This window comes from Acipenser ruthenus, chromosome 20, assembly GCF_902713425.1.
Source record: "Acipenser ruthenus chromosome 20, fAciRut3.2 maternal haplotype, whole genome shotgun sequence".
NCBI lineage: Eukaryota > Metazoa > Chordata > Actinopteri > Acipenseriformes > Acipenseridae > Acipenser > Acipenser ruthenus.
In genome coordinates, this window is record NC_081208.1 from 29,875,389 (window position 1) to 29,894,805 (window position 19,417).

The following is a 19,417-nucleotide window of genomic DNA, read 5'->3' on the forward strand; positions in this document are numbered from 1 at the left end:
GCTCCCAGTGCGTGGAATGAAACCAGTTCAATTGTTTTGTGTAAGCCTATTGCTAACGTCTGATATTTGTTAACACTTGCAGGATTATCCATGAAGATGGTTTCTCTGGAGATGATGTAAAGCAGTACAAACCGGTGGTCTACAGCAACACAATCCAGTCCCTGGCAGCTATCGTCCGTGCAGTGGATACCCTGGGCATTGAATACAGTGACAAGGAGAGAAGAGTAAGTGTCCTTGCAGTTTGCACTATACACACAGCCCATATGGCTCGCATCATATCCCAAACAAATCCTTTTTCATTTTCTTTTTCTTTTCACTTGCTGCTCTGACTCTAACAGTGTCACCCCATCTCAAGTCATATGAGACGAAACAGTGCAGAGCCCGGTGCACGGAATCCCTCACACACAGTTACAAGAATTAAAACAGCCAGGGATTTAACATCCATCTTCTTATGCTTTCGTTTGTGCTGAATAGCCCTTTGTTCTTCCACTATTTTTTTGTCTTTTTTTATCATTGCATTAGGAATACACAGTTTTTTTCTAGGCAGCGGGAGACTGATAGCGTTAAAAAAAATGAAAGTCAGATCTTGATATCAGTTCAAAGAGGGTCAGAACATAGAAGGGTAAGAAACTTTAAATCGAATTTTAATCGAGTTTTCATTATTTTTTGTAATGATTATTTCATGTTACCGAGTGGTTCTGGGTTCTTTTGTTATCAGCTGTTATGAGTCAGCAGAGTTGAAAGGTCACGTCGTCACATGGTTTGAATGGAGCGTCTGTTTAAAGCTCAACAGCAGACTGTATATTTTTCACATGGACAGTTGAAGATTGGCATTAGTCTTGATCTAAGGTAAAGGTTGATCCATCTGTGGTGCAATCGGTACCAATGACCCAGAGGAAACTGGGGAACGCGTAAATGTTTATATTTTATTTTTTTAATTTGTATTCTGGTAAAAAAAAATCCTTCTCATTGTTTTCGAAAAAAGGAATCAAGCTGAGATTGCGCGTCGCCGCAGAGATGAAAGCGCGGTGATGTGAAGGCCGGGAGCTTTGAAGGTGTCGGTAAAGGTGAAAAAAAAGGATTTCGACTTTAAAAAAGGTCACGTTCAAGCAGGCACAGCCCATGATATTGAACTCAGAGGGCGGAGTTTCCAGCCTGCTGAAGAACATCTTGAAAGCGCTTCTTTTGAAGATACACTACTTTATCTCTGCGCAGTGTTATTATTATTATTATTATTATTATTATTATTATTATTATTATTATTATTATTATTATTACTATAAAAGTCAGTATTTGACAAAACCTCTGGAATTGAACCCATTTCACCCTGAAAGGGGTGATCCCCATTCATCACAGTAAAACCACAATACTGTACGGTGTTGTTCCAGTGTGAACTAATATCTTTAAGAGAGCCTGAAAAGACACAAAGTGAAACTGGCAGCTGCACAGTTCAAAACGGTTCGGCTTCATTCCCAAATTTTTCTTACTTGGATAACAGATAATATATGAAAATATGTAGTAACTTCTGTAAAACATTCACCAAATGAAGGGCATATATTTTTATTTGTATTTATTTATTTATTTTTTAAATGTAGTAGTCGCCAATTGTTTTTATCATTTTTCTCCCCAATTTAGAATATCCAATTATTTTTTAGGCTCAGCTCACCGCTACCACCCCCGCACTGACTCGAGAGCGGCGAAGACGAACACACGCTGTCCTCTAAAGCCCCTGCCGTCAGCCAACCGCTTCTTTTTCACACTGCGGACTCACCATGCAGCCACCTCAGAGCTACAGCGTCGGAGGACAACGCAGCTCTGGGCAGCTTACAGGCAAGCCCACAGGCACCCGGCCAGACTACAGGGGTCGCTGGTGTGCAGTAAGCTGAGGACTCCCTGGCCGACTGTTGTTTGTTATGGTGTGTAGAGGATACACAGGCAGGCACATGCTCTCACAGCCAAACTCCTCTGATTGTCGCATAAACAGCATCGTCTGAGATTCCCATCTGCTAGGGCATGGCCCACACTGCTAATGGATAGAATGGACTTCCACCCCCCTACACACACGCACATGCACACACACACATACACTAACTGGGTTCTTGAAAACACTGACACAAAGAGCACCCAGTGTGCGTGGATGACTCCTGGAACTCAACAACAAGTAAATACATTTAAAATGTGGTGCCGTTTTGGTGATTATCACAGCATATCTGTTTTAGAATCATCACGTTACAGTGTTATTTACTGTCACAACGAAGAATAGCTGCTTGTATTTAATTCAGTGATAAATATTAGGACTTTAAGTGCTGTCACCAATAATTGCCCCAATCGCATCTGTCTTAATTGCTAATGGCGACAGCCTGGGTTCTGCCCTCCATGTTTTGAGGTCAGCACTTACAGGTTTCTTTGTAACAAATTATGTTGATCACCATGTATAAGGCAAGCATTCAGACCCTCTTACTTGCCCGCCAGGGATTGTGAGAAGTGTTCATTCATTCATGCACACATGCCTTATACATGTGATCAGCATAATTTGTTACAAAGGAACATGGAATAAATCCACATGAATTAACAGGGCTGAATTCAAAATGAATGACTTCAGAACTCAGTGGAAGTGCAGAAGATATTCAGGTGTTATTCCTGTGGTATTCAGTTGGAATTCATTTTGAATTTGCAGCCATTATTTTTAAGTGTTACCTGTTATTGAAATTGGAAGTTAAGGGAAAAAAAAACTTGTTTTGTGGTTACAGTAACCAAAGAGAAAACACGTCAAGAAACAATTAGGCAGGAATCAGGGGCTGCCTGCATTCAGAGAACGAGCGCTGGTTTCTCATGATAACAGGGACTAGAGAAAGCAAAAACTCACAAGGACGCGAAAGCCTGTGGATTTGTACCATCTCTCGGTTTGAGTCTATTACAAGTTTTCAAATGGATTAAAATGGCTGCTATTGCTCCAATCTGGTCAACACCATTACCTGGCCCTGGGATGCGTAAAAACTCTTGGTTTGTGACTGTTTGTGACATTCCGATGGGATTCATATCTGTGGCACAGAACCACCTGATGCCAAAATACTGTGTTTGAGATTCTTAACCCATGAAGTGCCACTGTCCTCATTTGAGGACAGGCTGCTTTGTAATTTAGAATCTTTTTTAACTGGCATCTCCCTGCTATTTAAACGTTTCTCTTTAACTGGATTGTTATGCTAACTCACTCTAATTTTGTTAACTGCAAAAGTTACAGCTTGTGTTCGGATTTTGTCAAAGGAAAATGCCTTTGGTACTTGATAGGTTTAAGGGATGTCCTGTTTGACTCGTCCCTGCATCCCTAGCAGGCTTTACTCAAAACAGCACAGCCCAGCTTCAAGAGGCGACCCAGGCACTGACTGGAGACAGAAGTTTTGCATCACCCTATAGAATTAATTACATTTGCTTCATAAAGTCGAAGGAAACCTGCTGAATAATGTTACGTTAACATAATGAATTACATACTTTGTAGTTTTCCATAGACTGGCAAAACTGACAAAAATTGAAAAATGTGACATTTCAAAATCAAACATGAAATACTGTACTACTATTATGGCTTCCAATAGTCTTTTGCTATATCATTCTGTAGTTTCTTTGATTACAGAATGTAAGTGCTAGTGCATTTCAGGGTCAAGGAGATGCCTTTTATCCAGTTCTGCAAACTGGTGTGCTGTCTGTAATGCACAGCCCAGTATAAACAGTACAGTGTACCAATGAGTTAATCATTTTGGACATGAATTCAAACGCAAAGTAAGAAAACAACCGAGGCAAGCACCTTGCCTAATCTCCTGACTGGGTTAGTGCTCAGCAACAGCCGACCCCTGGATAACGCCTGCTATCACATCCAGCGACACTGTGTGTGCAGTATTAATAACTGTTATAATACCAGTCCTGGTGTGTGCAGTATTAATAACTGTTATAATACCAGTCCTGGTGTGTGCAGTATTAATAACTGTTATAATACCAGTCCTGGTGTGTGCAGTATTAATAACTGTTACAATACCAGTCCTGGTGTGTGCAGTATTAATAACTGTTATAATACCAGTCCTGGTGTGTGCAGTATTAATAACTGTTATAATACCAGTCCTGGTGTGTGCAGTATTAATAACTGTTACAATACCAGTCCTGGTGTGTGCAGTATTAATAACTGTTACAATACCAGTCCTGGTGTGTGCAGTATTAATAACTGTTATAATACCAGTCCTGGTGTGTGCAGTATTAATAACTGTTACAATACCAGTCCTGGTGTGTGCAGTATTAATAACTGTTACAATACCAGTCCTGGTGTGTGCAGTATTAATAACTGTTACAATACCAGTCCTGGTGTGTGCAGTATTAATAATTGTTGCCATGCCTGCCCCAGTGTGTGCAGTATTAATAATTGTCGCCATGCCTGCCCCGGTGTGTGCAGTATTAATAATTGTTGCCATGCCTGCCCCAGTGTGTGCAGTATTAATAATTGTTACAATACCAGTCCTGGTGTGTGCAGTATTAATAATTGTCGCCATTTATTTATTTCTTAGCAGACGCCCTTACCCAGGGCGACTTACAATTGTTACAACATATCACATTATACATTATTTCACATTATACAGATATCACTTTATTTTATTTTTTTTACATACAATTACCCATTTATACAGTTGGGTTTTTACTGGAGCAATCTAGGTAAAGTACCTTGCTCAAGGGTACAACAGCAGTGTCCCCCACTGGGGATTGAACCCACAACCCTCCGGTCAAGAGTCCAGAGCCCTAACCACTACTCCACACTGCTTCCCCGGTGTGTGCAGTATTAATAATTGTCGCCATGCCTGCCCCGGTGTGTGCAGTATTAATAATTGTTGCCATGCCTGCCCCACTGTGTGCAGTATTAATAATTGTTACAATACCAGTCCTGGTGTGTGCAGTATTAATAACTGGTACAATACCAGTCCTGGTGTGTGCAGTATTAATAACTGTTACAATACCAGTCCTGGTGTGTGCAGTATTAATAACTGTTACAATACCAGTCCTGGTGTGTGCAGTATTAATAATTGTCGCAATGCCTGCCCCAGTGTGTGCAGTATTAATAACTGTCGCCATGCCTGCCCCAGTGTGTGCAGTATTAATAACTGTCGCCATGCCTGCCCCGGTGTGTGCAGTATTAATAACTGTCGCCATGCCTGCCCTGGTGTGTGCAGTATTAATAACTGTCGCCATGCCTGCCCCGGTGTGTGCAGTATTAATAACTGTCGCCATGCCTGCCCCGGTGTGTGCAGTATTAATAATTGTCGCCATGCCTGCCCCGGTGTGTGCAGTATTAATAATTGTTGCCATGCCTGCCCCAGTGTGTGCAGTATTAATAATTGTTACAATACCAGTCCTGGTGTGTGCAGTATTAATAATTGTCGCCATGCCTGCCCCGGTGTGTGCAGTATTAATAATTGTCGCCATGCCTGCCCCGGTGTGTGCAGTATTAATAATTGTTGCCATGCCTGCCCCACTGTGTGCAGTATTAATAATTGTTACAATACCAGTCCTGGTGTGTGCAGTATTAATAACTGTTACAATACCAGTCCTGGTGTGTGCAGTATTAATAACTGTCGCCATGCCTGCCCCGGTGTGTGCAGTATTAATAACTGTCGCCATGCCTGCCCCGGTGTGTGCAGTATTGTTGCTGTCATTGTGTGTTTTTTTCCTACTGGATTGCCTGTCACAGTACAGATCCACAGGGATCTCCTGATGGGGAAAAAAAGGACTAACTTAATGTGTCATTTGAAAGTTTTCCACGCAGGGGAACAGAGGGAGCAAGTGCTAATTTGCCTTTAAAATTTCTTGCAAAGAACCAGTTTTAAAGTGTGTTCACCTCCCCCTCAAATGTGTGTTTCTTAAGTTTAGTAGAATTCACCCCGGCCTGTGCGGTCTCTGTTCTAAATCGTGCATTTGGTGCAATTTGTTTTCCAGTGATGCAGGACAGTCCTCCGAGCTGCTTCTGTGTCCCTCCAGTGCATTTTCATTGAATTCTTATGTAGATACCAAACCATCCCAAACTCCCCTAGGCTCAGCCACATGGGCTTTCCTGAATCACAGGTGTTGCTTTTTAATTCTGTTCATTATAAAGTTAATAAACAGCTTTTTTTATTTTTTTATTTGTGTAATGAAACGGTATAGCAGCCAGGCAGCAAAATGTCTCGGAGCAGTTGGCAAGATTTTGATATTTAATTAGGTTTTTTTTTCCTATTTTTAATTTTTTGTTTTATCGTGCTCAAAAGAGATAAATCTTGGCATACAGTTAATAAAAAAATATAGACCTCCAAATAAGAGCATATTAAAAGTTATTGAGATGTTGTAGCACTCAGTAGACTCACAATGGTGCAGGTTAAATGGAAAGCTTCATTTGTTTTTATGACTAAAATCCCCAGCTTTCTAAGATGTGAGGCACAGCTCATGTTCTAACATAGAACATTGTTTCATATGTAAAAAGCCCTGAATGTGATGTGAAACACAGACCCGATATGAAAGCCATTAGTCAAAATCCATTAGCTAAACTCTGTTATGATGTGCCATGGTGCAGCAAGCCTTGCTGTCTGTGTTGAATGGAACGCATGGAACTGAAGGCTGAAACAGTAGCTCAAGAAAGGAAGCTTTTAGTTTATAAAGCAGAGAAGAATTTAGCAAATTGGCTTTTACAAATGTTATTAGCACCAGGGAACTTGTTGAGCAGCTGCCTCATAACATTTTCTACGGGTTTTTGAATTGCATTACAGGCAGTTTTTTTCGGGGGAAGAGGAAAAGAAACTGGATTGTTAAAATTCAATACAATAGAGTGCAATTTTTCAATATAACTTTGATTTGTAAAGTGTTTTTCATAATAGCCAATTACGTGGTTTAATCTTGTTTTTTTCAATCGATTAATCAGACAAGTATCACATCTCATAAATCCCAAGTGGCATGGAAATGGGAATCTTCAGCGGTCTGGTATCACTCTTTTGGTTTGCTTTTCATACACATTCTAGATCTGCAGTTACAGTGTAGATACTAATAGATACTGCTTGGCATTAGTATTGGTTTCGCTGTTAGAGACACATACTATGAGAATATACCACAGCCCTCCTCTGAGGGAAGACTCTTGAGTTAAATGCGATTTGACTTGTTTTCAAGATATTCGTTCCCTTTGTGAGGTTTTTATACATGGTGCCAAGACACTGTTTTTACCAAGAGGGGATCTTCTGCATAATCTCTGATGTATTGTGGGAAAGTTCATGAAGTTTCAACTATAAATCTTTCAGAATTTCTTTGAGTATTTCTATAATTAAAATTCACTCATTCTAATTTGCTCTCTTCAGTTTTTCTTGTTTTATTTTTTTGTTCGTTTTCTATTTATGTCAGATAATTACATAAAGTCAGGGAGCAGGGGAGTACATTCATTGAGTTGATCTGCTGCTCACTCCCCTGATCCGGGGACTAAATGACTCCCTATCTGTGAGTGTTTTACACTTTTGTGAAGTTCAGCTGTTGTGTAAATCTGTGCTGTAAATAAATGAAAAGGCTGGTGCTAGTTAATGTAAGAGTCTCCTGGGAAAAGCGACACAGCTAGCCTGGTCCCATCAGGCTAAAAGCTGTAAGCAGAGACTAGATGTCACTTTATATTCACCTGAATTATGCTGCTACTGTAATTCTGGATACTACTGTTTTGTTGTTGTTGTTTTTAAAACCAATATCAAGAGCACTTAGAATCATTTTAATTATGAACCTAATTCACCATATAAATATAATTTATTATTTATAAGAAAGAGAACTCCACTCAACACTGCAGAGCTGTGTAGAGGTCTATAAGAAAGAGAACTCCACTCAACACTGCAGAGCGCTCTAGTAATATAGGAAAGAGAACTCCACTCAATACTGCAGAGTGTTCTAGTAGTATAGGAAAGAGAACTCTACTCCACACTGCAGAGTGCTCTAGTAGTATAGGAAAGAGAACTCCACTCTCAACACTGCAGAGCGCTCTAGTAATATAGGAAAGAGAACTCCACTCAATACTGCAGAGTGTTCTAGTAGTATAGGAAAGAGAACTCTACTCCACACTGCAGAGTGCTTTAGTAGTATAGGAAAGAGAACTCCACTCCACACTGCAGAGTGCTCTAGTTGTATAGGAAAGATAATTCCACTCAAAATGTCTGATAAGTAAAATAATCTAATATACTACCGTAATATGTGTATCCATGCCCATTTGTATTTATTTTTTCAGTATAGAACAAATAAATTATTTAATTAGTTATCCAGTATGTCGTATTACTCCAAAGTTATTTATTTAGAAATAGTTCAAACAAGGATGTGAGGTCAGAATTAGCAATGATAGTTTGAATGGCCAGTTCCCTTCTGTTATTCATGAAGTATGTTTTTAAATTAGTGAATTATGACCAGAACCAATTTAAATACCATGAAATACCAAATACCTTTTAATCGTTGCTAAACAAGAGATAATGGTTATCTATTTGGAATCACGTGAGAGTGACCCTTCTGAGAACCAACCCTTGCTTCATATAACCACAGAAGACTTTCTATACTATGTTCTGTATAGCACATCAAACAGATCTCTACAGAATGTATTACTGGGGTTGCTGGGGTTGGATTATTTTTCTCCCATCAGACACTGTACTTAATGGGTTGATTTTAGCAGACAAAACTGGCTGAGTGCATCGTCTGAAAAATGTCGTGCACCCTCAATAGAGCAGATGACAGCTGGTTGTTAGACAGTGTCATAGCTATGCAAACCACGCCAGGCTGTGGCCATTATAAAATCTATAGCAACAGCCTCACATCAACCGAGCTACACATGTCCCGTTGAAACCCAACCTCTGAAATCTGCAAATCGGCTCATAATGATGCTCACTCTGAACAGCTGCTTTTCTGCAGTGGCTTATAGTGCAGAATGGGTTACACAGTGCAGAAGAATACTGTCTTGTGTATCTGGCTGTGCAGTACAGCGCATGTGCAGTACAAGTACAGTACGGACCTCCTGAAGCAGATGCTGAGCTAAACAAGACTGATGAAGCCCCGCGCCAGCGAGCCTCAGCATTGTGTGACTGTGCTGCCCCGCCCCATCTCTCCAGCTCTCCATCGCTTCATCGCTTCATCTCTCCAGTTCTCTGCTAACACAGCAATGGCTCATTTCCCCTCCACTAGCTCACAGCGTGACTGCAGTAGAATGTGCACAGCTAGCTGCCTGAGATATTAATAGCAGGGCCGAGCACTAGGGTATGATCAGGGACCGTTGCTGTCTGTAGAACAACAGAGTGATACAAGGAGCTGGGGGAGACGGTGCATGTCACTACTAGAGGGGAAGGGCTCCATGTAAACTCCGAATTATACAATAGCTTCTTTATGGTTATGAATGTCTTTCTCATATCGTAAAACCCTGGCTAATTATTTTTATACTGTAGTTTAGTTTCTACTTCCAATCCTTCTCCTTCTCCTTTGTTTTCTTTGCCGTTGTCTTCGTCTTCCTAATTGGCAGAAATATTTTTCACTCATTATTAACCACCCTCAATGTCTTTGATCACATGAGTGTGCTGAGGAAGGATTTATTTTTAGGGAGTGCAATTCAAATGCATTGCATTGTATTAATTTAAACACACAGATCCACCAACACTCCCAGATGAGATGTAGATATTGTCTGCCAGATAAGGCTGAATTAATCAGTGAGCCACAAAAGCATTGCTAATTAATGAAGTGGGTATTTTCTATATTAATAATTACTTTTCAGAGGGACTAATAATTTAAAAATAAAAAATGCAGAAGAACATTTGTGCATTCCAAAGCAACAGTGCTGACTTGCTGTGAAGAAAGTGTTGCCTTGCTACACTGCAGTTTGGGGGAAAGCCTTGTAATGTGCATAATCATTATGCCGTGTGCTATCAATCATATCCCTCTGTGAGAGTTATAGAAAGAAGTAACACAATTAGGTAACACTTTACATTAAGTGTCTCTAATTACTGTGTATTTACATAGTAGTTACTTAGTAAATACATGTGTACTTACACATAATTATTATGCATAGTTACAATGTATTTAATGTGGAATATATTTTTGTGCAATATAATCGTAACCCTAACCATATCCCTGTCATGTTCTGAACTTAATAAATTAAAGAAAATCATGCCTTAACATTGCAATACAGTAGAAAATAGGGCTCACTGAATACATTTGTCCAAATGTGTGCATGTGTTTTCAAATGTTCTGCATTACTGAGTCCTGCTATTTCTGTAAGCTTAATTGAATAGCACTGTTGAAAAGATTGTTCAATCAATACACCCCTTAAGGTGAAGTAGCTGGGGTAACACTTACTGGTTACCAGCACCAAATCACAGGGTCTGCAAAGCGAATGCTTTAGTGATATGGCTAAACCACTCTTCCCTTCCTGCATTTCAGTAAAGCCTGTGTTCCTGCATATTGCATGTCCTAAATATACTCTAACTGTCACTGCAGTGGAGTGCAAGAAACATCCTTCCTGACTCCACTTTCCTTGAATAGATTTATTTGGACTTGACTTGTTGCAGCCACCCGCAGGGCTCGCTCAGTCTATAGTGCTGTTTTATATATAATAGTTTAATGGTACTTGGGTCAGCCAAAATTCTGCTGTGCAGCGAACTGCATTAATCTATGTAGAAAGCAGCTGGGACTCTGCTGCAAGCAATATTAAATAGAAATGACAGTAAGGGAGAAAGCAGGAGGGTAAGAGTGCTTTGGTGGGGAGGGGTGCGCAACATCTTGTGCAGCAGTGGTCACCTTTTTGTACTTCTTCCTGTGCACAGTAAGGTGTGCTAAAAGTGCTCATTTAAAAAGGTAAAGATGCATTAGTGGAATTGGGATCAAGGTTAAGACTGATATGGGCCTGGTTTTTATACAGCTACTAAATAGATATAGGGCGTAAACCAGGGGAAACAGAAACCACGTTTCTCCCACCTATCCGAAAATCAGGAACATATTTTAGTGGTCAAGAAGGCTGCATAGGCAATGAGCAAGCATGCATTTTTCCAAACAAGTCCACTGCAAGCTGTTGTACAAACCAATGTATTATTACCTGTAACAAAAAGTTCACAAATACAATTTAGGAAGGTTACAGGTTATCTATCTATCTATCTATCTATCTATCTATCTATCTATCTATCTATCTCTGTCTGTCTGTCCGTGTGTCTGTCTGTCAGTCTGTCTGTCTGTACTGTTTATATATTGTGACGGGTGGGTTATTACATATTTTAAAATAACATGCAGTCAGGTGTAAAAATAAAAGTGTGTTTCTGCTCATGTTGCGATGCATTGTGGCACTTCATGACACTATGGGACTGTAATGAAAGCTGTGGTGTGTGTAATGTGGCTTGCCTTGCACGCCCCAGCCCAGCCCACCACTAGCACCCTGTAAATAGAACGTTCTGGCTGACTTGTGATTACAGATGTACTGAATGTTTAGTTAAAGAGAGGATGTGGCATTGTGGAACATAATGCTTTGTGACATGGTACTATATAGTTTCGGAGATGTAAGACATATTTTATTAATAACAAGACGTCTGTGGTATCCAAGCACAGCGACTGTTCAGATTGCGGAAAACACAGGCTTTTAAAATGTTTGTTTTCTTAATGGTTCTGTGCTCGTAAACTGAAAATGGCTGTTTGGCTTGATGATTGAGATCACTTCAAACAGTTCAGTCTCTGTGGTACTTGTAATATGATGTTAAGTAGCGACACAGGAACCCCCTCCCCCTCCCCCCCCCCGTCTCTCTCTCTGTCTCTCTCTCTCTCTCTCCAGCCCTCTGTGTGCTCTCTCACACACTCTCTCTCTCTCTGCCCCTCACTCCCTCACTCTCTCTCTCTTTTCTCTCTCCCTTCTTCAGCGATCTCAGTTTGACACCAGAGAGTGATGATTTCTCTGTAACAGCTGCTGGATTCACACCTCAAGCCCCGGAATCACATGGGTGCTTTTCAGCCTGAGGCAAAAGAGCTAGGAAGGAAAGGGGAGGGGACTGGTAGACGTGTATGAGTGTGTGTGTGTGTGTGTGTGTGTCTGTGAGATGTAATCTATTGTCTTGGATGTCCTGTTATCTCTTTATCATCTCCTCCTCAAGCACTGTGACCCTCCAGAGATGGAACTAACCTTTGAAGGGTTAGCTTTTACCTTTGTTTTAAACTTTCCTTTAGATTTTTACATAGTGCATAGCGCCACCTGGTGGTTGTTCTAGTGGAGACAATTTTGTACCTCTGAAGGTGCAGAATTATTTATTTTGGTTTTTATTTACAATTGACAAATAAAAAAAAAAAATTATATACAATATATATATATACAATAGAAAAAAATGTGTAGCCGTTTATTTTTTTCGTTGGGGGGGGGGGGGGGGGTGCAAGGCAAGGCAAGGCTCCGCTCAGTGCATGATGAAGAGTTGACTGCTCTCCTGTCAGCTCGGAGGACCTGCAGGACTGGCCGGGAGCACTGAAGCATTCCTCACAGTGTCAGGGAATCTGAGATTTACAAGCGTCTCGCTGGTGCAAATTGCTTCCCTAGGACCTAAACAGCATTTCACAAGCAGGTCGTATTTCTCTGGGTTTGGCGTTGCTGTGCAGCTTGTCAAGACTGCTACAGTACAACTGCGGACGGGCCTGCAAGACGCTGGCTGAATTATATTCCTGTTTTGAATACACTGCAACCAATAAAGAATATAGAAATATAGTGGCACCTCTTCATGACTAATAACTAGACTATCGTGGCATTGAAAATAATGCTTAACGTGATTGGAGTTAATAACAATCATAATGAACAAGCAGTATAAACTGTGAACCAGACCCTCTAACCAATCGATTCATTATTCATAAGTTCTTGTAAGCATGGATTCCTAGTGATATCAAAAATACCAAAGAGCATAAAGTTCTTTATTGAGAACTGTCTGTTAAGGTGCAATGAGATCCGAGTGAGTGAAAACTCACTCGGATGAGTGCAGTCAGGTCCATTTGGAAGTAGAGAGACGAAAGTGAGAAATGTAATTAAAAACACACAGGAAGACAGTGAAGCCTATATATGTTCGCTGTAACCTCCAACAAAAGCAATTAATCTGCCATTACGTGGCAATTAATAATTTAGAAGGTTAATTGTAAAGGCGTTTCTGGTTTCTTTGTGCAAGCATTGATCAGGCATCCCAGACCCTTACTGAGCTGCTCACAGTGTATGACAGAGCAGCTTCGAGTTGCACATCAATGTAAACAGCATCTCAGAAGTAAATGAAGGCACATTCAGGCCAATAGATGCATGAAGAAAGGTTGAAGAAGGTGAGCAGGTAAATAATGTTAAATATTTAGGCAGCATGTTTTCTGTATGAAGGGCTTGCGTTGTAATATTTTGAACATCAGTGTCATCGTGGAGATCTGCATCTGTGCAGTGTCAGGATAGACTGGTGCTGCATACTATGTATAGAATATTCTACCTGGAGTAGTTCATCAGATACTTCGTGCATGCTTCCGTTTCAAATTGTTCTTGACAAGTGGTTAAGCATTGTTTCAAATAGAGCCCACATCTATCTGGTTGCATAGACCAATATATTATGACATGTGGCATTGGCCGTTATCCATTGGTTTGGGAATTGCATTCTGAGTTGCCAAGCACACTATAATTGAAACTTTTTACTTGATTAGCTAAGCTGTGAAGTTACTTTGTGAGAGTTTAATTAAAACGTGAAAATGCCAGAACTAATGATGGCAGGGCTTTAGGTGGGACACAAGAATATCATGTTTAATTTCAATATTTGAAAATGAGTTCAGTACAGTACCAGGGGTGGGAACGGTCTTCAATGACAGACGCGGTCACAACAGACTTTTTTGTTTTCGTTACCACTTCCATCTTAATTAAAAATGGCTTGCATCATGATTTTTTTTTTAAGTGTCATTGTAGTTAATGTATCAGATAACATCAGAGAAGTCGAAGTTAGCAAATTAGTCTTTAAATACATCTGAGATCACTGTCTGTTGACAAAGGATGATAGACGATAGGGATGAAGTGCAGTGATTAGGACTTGGGACTGTTTACCCAGCTGGGCTTTCCAACCCAAAATATGAACCCCTCTTCCAATACAATACAATACACATGCATTTTTATAGACCCCTTCCCCCTGTGGGCCAGGCTGATAAACAAACAGGCTGTCTGTGATTAACAGCATAGGTAGAGCAGGGGGATTATAAAGGAAGCAGTTTTATTGCTGGGGTTTAGGGCCATTGCGGTATTGCTTCTTATGAGTGGGGATGCTTTATCAGGATCCGTTATGGAATCAAAACAGTCCGCCTCTCGGTCCTGTTGGGAATTCCAGCCTTGACCGGCAATGAGTTTATCCTGGTCGGTTGGTAGTTTACTGGTTTTCAGCAACTGGTTGTTCTGGTTCAAGAGGCTTAATGCTGGTAGAAAAGCTGGTTGGTCTTACAGCTATAAGTGAAACTGCTTTTTATTATTCTTTGTTCCAAATCCCAACTCTTGCTGCATAAATGCACATTCCTCCCTCTCCTAACATGTAGCATGGTGATCACATCGGAGACCTTAAGGGGCTTGGAATATTTTATAGATGATGATGTGAGAATGGCAAGTTCTCTTAATTTCTGACCCTTGCTTTTGTTGTTACAGTACACAGTGGTGCACTGTACATTAGTGGCCTACAGCCATGCTGGGTCTGTAAATGTGTTGTCAATACACAAATACACTACAAACTGTGGTATTCAAGCAAAGCAAATGCAGGCCAGAAATTGACCGATTTGAATCCCACTTCAGTGGATCCTTTCTATCTCCCTAATGCTTGAATTACTTCAGGGTGCTGAACTACCCTGATGCTGTCTGTGATTTTCTCTGACATTAGTGTTATCATCTTGTAAGTGGCTCCGCTTGATGCTTTCGCGCTGAACTGTGGCATCACGGCGCACGTAGATTCTATCAGTAAAATCAAATGAACTGGAATCCACTGTGTCCCACCCAGTCAATGCGACAGCTCTGTGCAGCAATAGAGTTCATTCCACAGCCAGATCCTAACCCTGGCTGGTTAATATATATTACAAAGAAAGGTCTCTGGTAAGGAGGAGGTGACGCAGTGGGTTGAAGCTCTAGCCTTTCACCTCTGGAGTCTTGGTTTCCAATCTGATTTAGGTCACAGTAGTTTGCTGGTCTCACGACAGTCCTCTTCTCAAGCGCTCCACACAGTTTGACACAGTTGGCAGTCTGTGTTGGAGAGATAGGCGCATGACACAATGGGGTGATCACCATTGAGGTGTGTTTGCAAGGAGGGTGTGGGCTGGGGACATGGCAGAATGTTCTCTCCTTACAGACAAGTCGATAAGCAACAAGCCAGCACCTCTCCTGCTGGCTGACGCTTTAGGGAGTTTGAGTTTCGTATCAATTTTCAGGAAAGTGTTGGGAGGCTGGCAGGAGAAAAGGGAGGGTGGGGCAGGGGGCTAGAGATATTGATCTGGCTTGCTACCTAATTTAACACAATTGGGAGGAAGGATGTACCCAACAGCAAAGGACACAGTGTGAGGGAAGTCAGGAGAGAATTGAAGACCCAGTGGAGCAGTGAAGTATTGCCTGAGGCTACTGACATTCCATAAAGAAAAGAACAAGACCCTTGAAAAAGGGCAGTGTCCCACCATAATCGATTCTGCAATATGATACAACTCCTTGGAGTCTGTTGAGCATAGTTTAGCCTCCTGTGTGCACCACACTTCATTGTAAAGCAGAGCTTGTGTACAGTGCAGTCTTTTCACATTCCCTGAAGGAGGATCCACATTGAAAGCTGCTTGCCACTACGTCAGTCTATCAGTATTAGTTATCACAGGTTTACACACAGGTTCCTGCTAAACCAGAAATAACTGGATCCATTAGGCCTGGAGAGAAAAAATAATCCACTCCCATTTAATAAAACGTCGCTATTAACAAACAACCATTTCACTGCATGTTCATCAGTGTGCATCCATCTCTGTTCTCCAAAAGGATGTTTTTATCCTGTTGAGTTCAGCTGTCCAAGATCCTCTGGCCTAATCCTGCAAGTTAAACATCTTTCGGCAGCCTGCTTTCTACATCCAGGCCTTCATCGGTGGTTCATCGCCTGGCATATGATTTAGCCACTGCTGATAATTTCTTTCTAGCAATTAAGAGCCCTGGTTTCAGTACTTTATAAATACCCTCTGTGCCTGTTTTGTTTCTATTGCAGCTGCAACACTCCAGTATATCACATTTTAATGGTTAATCAATAGCTCTTACAGTTTGTAATGGAAGATAAAAGCTTGTTGCGAGTATGAGGTAAGCAGAATCGGCACAATGCGGGTGGCCAAAGCCTTGCACCTGTTTGTTTAGATCAAGAGATTTGAGCTGCCACTCTGTCATGCAGTTTGCCCCATTTTCCGTGCCAGCTGAGGGGACGGGCAGCAGATTGTTAGCCTGTTGTTCGAGTTTCCCTGCTGTCAGTAAGGCAAGACAGTTTCACTCACAAGATAAAGCCGTTAATTATCTCTTCTGCGTCAACGTTTAATCAGGTTTTCCAGGGGAGTTTCGAACCCAAGATCCTAACCATGCCATACCATAACACACCTCACCACATCATACCACACCACACCATACTACACCACAAAACACCATACCACACCACACCACACCACACCACACCACACCACACCACACCACACCACACCACACCCATTTAATTTAAATTGAACATTGGGAGGGAGTTCATGACCTCAAAGGCGCAAATCTGAATGAATTGAATGTTTATGTTAAATGTTATTACTAAATACAAAAACTGGCCCCCCTCACGCAGTGGGTTCATTCAATGGTTCTCAGACTGGTGTCCCCGACAATCTGAATATAGCCTCTATTTGACTGCAGTACAGTTTCTTTCTCGTTAGTGGTTTGCCAAAACAAAAGAAGCTTGAGAAGCTCTCGTTTAAAGCAGTAGCCCTTCACCTGGGTGTGAATCTGTATAAAGTGAAACGAGTCTGCTTTCTCAGCACTAAATTAAAACATTTAGAGGAAAAAAAAAAATCATCAGCCTGGGTGCTTTCTAGAAGCGTGGATTATGTCTTTTTTAGGCTCAGCATCATAAATTCCATCAGGCACGACCCAGAACCTCCAGGGGCAGCTAGCCCAGCAAAGTGCTTTCATTCATTTATACTTGGTCAGGGAACAAATATAATGCATATTGACAATGTGCTTTTTTTTTTTTTTTTTTTTTTTTTTTAATAAATGATAAAAATAAAAGAAATTGCATAGGATTTGGGGAATTGTCCTAATTCAAAAATAAATAAATAAATAAGTTAATAAGTGAATTACAACTAAACCCTGTTGTTCGTTTTCCACGGGGTGAAATATTTTAGGCCTTGTAGCTTTTAATTATTAAAAGAATAAAAAGCTGCGTCTGTCTGCAAATTAATAATTCATATTTTTTTTTTTTTTAGCGGTACAATTTTCTCTTCTTTTTTTCTTTTCTCTTAACCCCTCCTATATGTTATCATCAGCAAGCTCAGCTCACACACACAGGATATTCTTCACTTTCAGGGCAAACCGCAGAACACTTTATCCATTAGGGTACGTACAGTTCCGTGTTTGGTTCAAGCCCTAAGAGCTTTGTTATTGATTAAAGGGCTATTGCAGAACTCCTAGTTCTAGGCAGCGAGCCTCCAGAGGTTAAACGGTTAATGGTGTTCCAGAAGCCAGCCTCTTTTGCTAATTGTTCCTCCTGCCTGTCTCATTATTAAATGTTACCTTGGACCTATTGTTACGGGTCCCTGCAGACCCATGCCTATACATAGCTGCTGATTCCCAGATGCTCGCCATGGTGAGAGACAATGAGAATGATGATGATGATGAAACGCAAACTCTACGAAGGGCGATCTCCTCACAGTAGTGGGAGTGTTGAAGAGTGTTAAGTGTAAAGTAATTTTGTGTGTTGGAACTTGGTTTCAGGAGACTAGGTTTCAGGCCACTGCACGGCACACCAGGGGAGGCTTGGGGTTTCAGCAAGGTTGCCTTAAACTAGGCCTCCTGAAGTGGCTTTGTGTTCCCTCAGCTAATTACAGTTGGACACGTTTGTTTAGGACTATAACGTTTTCACATTTTCCTGCAGTTTTCCTGATTTTTTGAAATATTATTACTGTAGATTTACTCAATTCCCTTATAAAAGTTTACAAAATTTTTACCATTTTTGCAGTTTTCCCATGATTATACTGCATTTACCATAGTTTACAGTGGTTTGCCATGTTTATTAATATGCTTTATCATATATACCTTGTTATTCTTTACCATGCTTTAAATATGCTTTATTACACTTTGCTATGCTTTTACTTTGAGAAGTTATTAAGTTAAGACCAAAGCTGTCATTTTACTTTGCTGTTAAAGGTGAAAATATGCTCGGTGCACACTGCTAGACATAGCGGTTTTGTCCCCTTCCTTTAAGTATTAAAATTACGGCAGTATTTATATCAGCCCAAGATTTAGATCAAGTTAATAAACCCCACTGTACTGCATGCTAACATTTAAATAGACAATGACAAAAAATAGTTAAAGTTACAATGCTAGAAAACAACTCAAGAATACCTAAGAGTCCTTGAATAAAACTCCTGGGTCGTTTATTTGAAGTTTTGTACCTTTCAGGGGTGGAGCATAAATGACGCTGTGGAGTCCCAGTACTGTACGCTCTGTGCTCAGTATAATGAATCTACGCACCTCACTCAACCAAGATATCACATTTAAAGAATGCTACCGGTAAATATGGCTTTATATTGCGGCTAAATCAGTACCCAAGGAGAATATTGAAACTGGTTGATGCTATTAAGTAACCACAAAATGATAATTCAGCGTTTTGAAACCGCACACCTTATGGTTTAGTCTGACTTGTTTTGATCAGTCTTCATCCCAAGGGAATGGCTTTTAAGACCAAACCCAATGCAAAGAACACAGAGATTTCACCTGCATGCATGGATACAAAGCCTGGAAGGGCATCGTCGTGACTCTTATTATTTATTATTATTTATTTCTTAGCAGACGCCCTTATCCAGGGCGACTTACAATTGTTACAAGATATCACATTATTTTTACATACAGTTACCCATTTATACAGTTGGGTTTTTACTGGAGCAATCTAGGTAAAGTACCTTGCTCAAGGGTACAGCAGCGGTGTCCCCTACCAGGGATTGAACCCATGACCCTCCGGTCAAGAGTCCAGAGCCCTAACCACTACTCCACACTGCTGACTCTTACCAGGCCTGTGTGCAGCTGTGTGTGTTTTTCACAAGCTGGTATCGGGGTCTTTGCAGTACATTTCCCCCTCTTGCATGCTCCACTTCCAGCACGCTCCCAGTGTTTTAGCTGTGAGGTGATTTAAACAGTGGAGCCTGAGAAAGATTG

At 40.8% G+C, this 19,417-nt stretch overlaps 1 protein-coding gene across 3 annotated transcripts in view; it reads left to right on the plus strand.

Moving 5' to 3' along the window:
- Window positions 1–19,417, plus strand: part of LOC117963679 (guanine nucleotide-binding protein G(o) subunit alpha) — a 74,673-nt gene that overhangs the window by 19,266 nt on the left and 35,990 nt on the right. For all 3 annotated transcript variants that reach the window (XM_058993885.1, XM_058993884.1, XM_058993883.1), the window contains exon 3: window positions 83–224. In XM_058993885.1, coding sequence (XP_058849868.1) covers window positions 83–224 — 142 coding nt within the window. The remainder of the gene's footprint in view (window positions 1–82; window positions 225–19,417) is intronic.